A 4,161-nucleotide genomic window follows, 5' to 3' on the forward strand; every position below is an offset into this window, starting at 1 on the left:
TAGTTATAGTTATCGAAACGACTGTGTGTTTAATAGAATAAACATTCAAAAAAATTGCAGGGCCTTATGGCTTTTGGTTGCAACCGATGGGAGACAGTACGTAGCACGGGATACGTACAACTGGTTTGGATGACGGTCCAATAATAGATTATGTGTATAGCCATTTTGTCTTATTTGTGCCGGTTGTGGCATTTTGTCATTGATTTTTGCTTTATTTCTACTGGATCTGTTCGTGATACTTTGGCACTTGGTTCATTTTAATAAATAACTATCTTTTGATGTAGAGGCCGAAGTAATCCTCCTTTTAGAGAAAAATATATAGTTATACGTCAGATTTCTCTTTGCTACAGGTTATCTAGCAATCTACATACTAGCTTCGTTTGTAGTCTATTCTTTAGCGATCTGAACACCAACAAGTGTTTATAGCCGTGTGTACGCAGATGGAACAGAAGGACAAGGATGTTTTTGCCCGACATGGTTGGAGGCTTAGTCTGAGCCCCCCCTCCCCCTCGCCTTAGTTATTGTAGTCTCAGACAACTTTGTTTTTGTCAGCGTTATTTAGAGTGTGTGTGGTTGTGTGTGTATCTTTGCCACGTAGAGAATGGATGTGAACTTGTTTTGATTGTATTCCACTGTTGCGACATTTTGAGTCAAAAAACACCATTTTTCGAAATTTTTGTGGGTCATAATTAAACAACTAACTATTCAAGCGATAAAACCCACAAACTTGATCTCAAACATCTTATTATAATCTACCGCAATGCTATCACGGTCTAAGACATCCCGACCTTATATAAGCAAGCTAAAACACTTCACTACTATTTTTCACAAATTGTACAATAAAATGGTTCTAAGAGTCAATTCGATTGGAAAGTTAAACCGCATGACCTTCTTTTTTATGGATTTGACGATCAAGGTATTGGTTGCATCATTTCTAGGAACTAATCTTTTGAGGACTATGGTACTTGCACAAACTAATACATTATTGGATTATATTTATATGAAATGAGGTTAAGGTGACTAACACTATTTGACTGTATGTGCAATTGCATACTTCTTTAAAGTTATACCACCTCCGTAAGATGAGTATTCAATTAGTGCATTCATTACTAGAAGTATAATTATGTTGGTACGTTCGATTAATAACTCTTTGCTTACATTTTTAATACGAGAAGCTGTTAAATTAATTCAGTTTTGGACACTATGTTTATGTCTAAACACTGATGAAGAAAAGAGATATAGCATATAAACATTATTATTTTTTCCTGTAAGACATTTCATTTGGAAAATTCAGTGAACTAAGGATCTGAAGAGTCCTCTCAGTTGGAATGTCTCATTTGGTTCGCACTTCTCTGGCGGCTAATACCACACCCCAAAGATCTAGGTTGGGAAGATTGGAAGAATGACGTAGTGCAACACAATTCGGAGTGTACAACAGTTTCAGCAGCAGAGGCATTATGCACACTAAAGCTAAAGAGTGCACCAAAGCGACAACTTTATAAAATTTCCATCATTATCTCTATCAAGCATAGCACATTAGATAAGCTCAATTATGCATTGCTGGAAACCTTTTTTTTTTCTGGAAAGCCAATCATTAATTTTGTGTGGCATATGTGTGATCGGACAGCTTGCATACGCCAAGCAGTCATGTCTTCCTGCCTATATAAAGCACCCCATTACCAAGCTTACAATTCAGGCTAAGAGTTTCAACCAACTTAGAGAGCTCTCCTCTCCAGACCTCTCCCTTCTCTCCGCCAGGAGTCTAGGGTTAGAGAGAGAGCGAGACGAGCAAAAACAATCTCTCGCCCCACTGTTATACCAAGTTCGCATCCACCTCACTGTTATACATCTTTGTATCACAATGGGTGGCCTATCCATGGAGCACCCTTGGGCATTCGCCTTCGGCCTACTAGGTATATTATTCTCACCACGAACAACAGATGCCCAACAATTACCCCTTGTATTATCATAGTTTCTTATTACAGCTACTATTTGTTAGTGCAGTACTAGTAGACTACTTTGTGTCGTTTGAGATCACCCTTTTGCAGCCTCTATCTATATATCTTATCTTTGCCACTGATTGATTAATTGATGGGTAGTCTAGTACTAGCTGTAGTGACATCTAGCTCAGTGCCCAAAACCCCAAAAGAAACAACAACAAAGCAAATTGCTTATGTTTTTTCGAAAAGGATAAAGCGCATATAAGAAAGATGTAAATGTGTCATACAATTATCACAACTCATCGCTAACTTTGCTAAACTTTGTGCCTTGCAGGCAACGTGATCTCTTTCTCAAGCCTCCTGGCCCCGATGTAAGCGACTGTCTATGTTGGTTTTTGTTTCATTTGATCCTGTTAATTGATACGTTCTCCCATAATAACTAACTAATGTACTCACAAAAATAAAATATTAGACCAACATTCTACCGGATCTTCAAGAGCAAATCCACGGAGGGGTTCCAGTCGGTGCCCTACGTCGTGGCCCTGTTCAGCGCGATGCTGTGGATCTTCTACGCACTGGTGAAGACCGGTGAGGGCCTCCTCATCAGCATCAACGCTGCCGGCTGCGTCATCGAGACCGTCTACATCGTCATGTACCTCGTGTACGCCCCTAGGAAGGCCAAGATTTTCACAGCAAAGATCGTTGTCCTCCTCAACATCACCGGCTTCGGGCTCATCTTCCTCCTCACCCTCTTCGCCTTCCACGGTGAGACACGCGTCGTCTCACTCGGCTGGATCTGCGTCGGCTTCTCCGTCTGCGTCTTCGTTGCCCCACTCAGCATCATCGTGAGCCCTTTTTGACCGACAAACCTCCTACTTGAGCTCATGCATGGCGGGACCTCTTGTACGCGCGTCAACTAACTTGATGTGTTCCTTTCCCCAGGGACGAGTCATCAAGACCAAGAGTGTGGAGTACATGCCCTTCACGCTCTCCCTCACGCTCACCCTCAGCGCAATCGTCTGGTTCCTCTACGGCCTGCTCATCAAGGACAAATACGTCGCGGTAACTACACAAACAACCCTTTTGGATACGCATACATACAATTCTCTCAAGCATGAACACTGACGATTAAAATTATGTTTCCAGCTCCCAAACATCCTTGGCTTCACCTTCGGGGTGATCCAGATGGTCCTCTACGTGTTCTACATGAACAAGACGCCGGTGGCAAGCGAGGTCAAGGAGGGGAAAGAGGCATGGAAGGCGCCCGCAGAGGACCACGTCGTCGTGATCAACGTCGGCAAGACGGACAAGGGCTCGTGCGCCGAGGTGCGCCCGGTCACCGAGATGGCCAGCGCCGTCGACGTCCCCAGGAGATGCGCTGCTGAGGCGGCGGCGGCGCCGGGGGTGGACTTTGCCCGTTCTGTCGACGTGGTCTAGATTCACGCACGCATGCAGGCATGCATGGCTCATGCATGAGCCGAGCAACCGTTAATATTCGTACAACTTTATTTTCTTTTCCAAGAAAAAATAATATTCGCACCACGGTCTGCAGGTGCATGTACCTATTGTATGTAAAACAAACTACGTATGATGATTCGGCGTGGGTCGTAGCTAGGATTGGCAGCCCACTTATTCTATGATGTGTTTATAGACCACGCTCCAGCCCATAAAGTTCCCAAAGATGTTTAATGAATTTATCAATCGAAATTATATATATATACTACTATCTATAAAAAAAGAGGAATTCTTTTTTATTCCCTAGTTTCATGTTTGTGATATACTGTATATATTTTACCTCATTTAGCAAAATTCTCTGTTTTTACCTTTTTTGTGAAATTCACAATTTTTACCAAATTAGTGAAACCTACAAAACAAATTACCTCCTTCTATTTATTTTCTCATTCTCTGCTGATTGTAGATGCCACGTTCGTGGTCTAGTTAATTAGTACCATGAGTTTTTTCTGGTTTACTCCATTTTTTTATGACCGAACTGAACCCAAAAACGGTGCTTGACTACGGCAGGGAACTCCCTCGATCGGCCGGGCTCAGATCCAGCCACTATGCCAGGCAACCTACCTGGCCTGTTCTATTCCCTCCTCGTTGGTGCCATGGTTGTTGCTCGATCCGGCTGACCCGGTGCTCCTCTTCCACAAACACGGGAGGGGAGGCGGAGCTCAAATCAATTGAGACCTTGAGGTCCGCGCAAACTGGTGAGGCAGCT

The 4,161-nt window shown here is 43.1% G+C and overlaps 1 protein-coding gene across 1 annotated transcript; it reads left to right on the top strand.

The window, feature by feature from the left end:
- Positions 1–1,698: 1,698 nt before the first annotated feature.
- LOC119318468 (bidirectional sugar transporter SWEET13-like) lies at positions 1,699–3,656 on the top strand. Its single transcript, XM_037593026.1, has 5 exons — positions 1,699–1,913; positions 2,275–2,311; positions 2,413–2,785; positions 2,883–3,002; positions 3,087–3,656. Exons 1-5 carry the CDS (start codon positions 1,862–1,864, stop codon positions 3,375–3,377), a joined length of 873 nt encoding a protein of 290 aa, XP_037448923.1. The 5' UTR covers positions 1,699–1,861; the 3' UTR covers positions 3,378–3,656.
- The last annotated feature ends 505 nt before the right edge of the window (positions 3,657–4,161 follow it).

The sequence above is a fragment of the Triticum dicoccoides genome, chromosome 6A (assembly GCF_002162155.2).
Source record: "Triticum dicoccoides isolate Atlit2015 ecotype Zavitan chromosome 6A, WEW_v2.0, whole genome shotgun sequence".
NCBI lineage: Eukaryota > Viridiplantae > Streptophyta > Magnoliopsida > Poales > Poaceae > Triticum > Triticum dicoccoides.

Excerpts from the sequence above, each read along its gene's own strand:
- LOC119318468 (XM_037593026.1), top strand. The coding sequence starts at position 1,862 with ATGGGTGGCCTATCCATGGAGCACCCTTGGGCATTCGCCTTCGGCCTA. Across the intron at positions 1,914-2,274 it reads ATTCGCCTTCGGCCTACTAG|GCAACGTGATCTCTTTCTCA; the intron begins GTATATTATTCT and ends TGTGCCTTGCAG. Across the intron at positions 2,312-2,412 it reads TCAAGCCTCCTGGCCCCGAT|ACCAACATTCTACCGGATCT; the intron begins GTAAGCGACTGT and ends ATAAAATATTAG.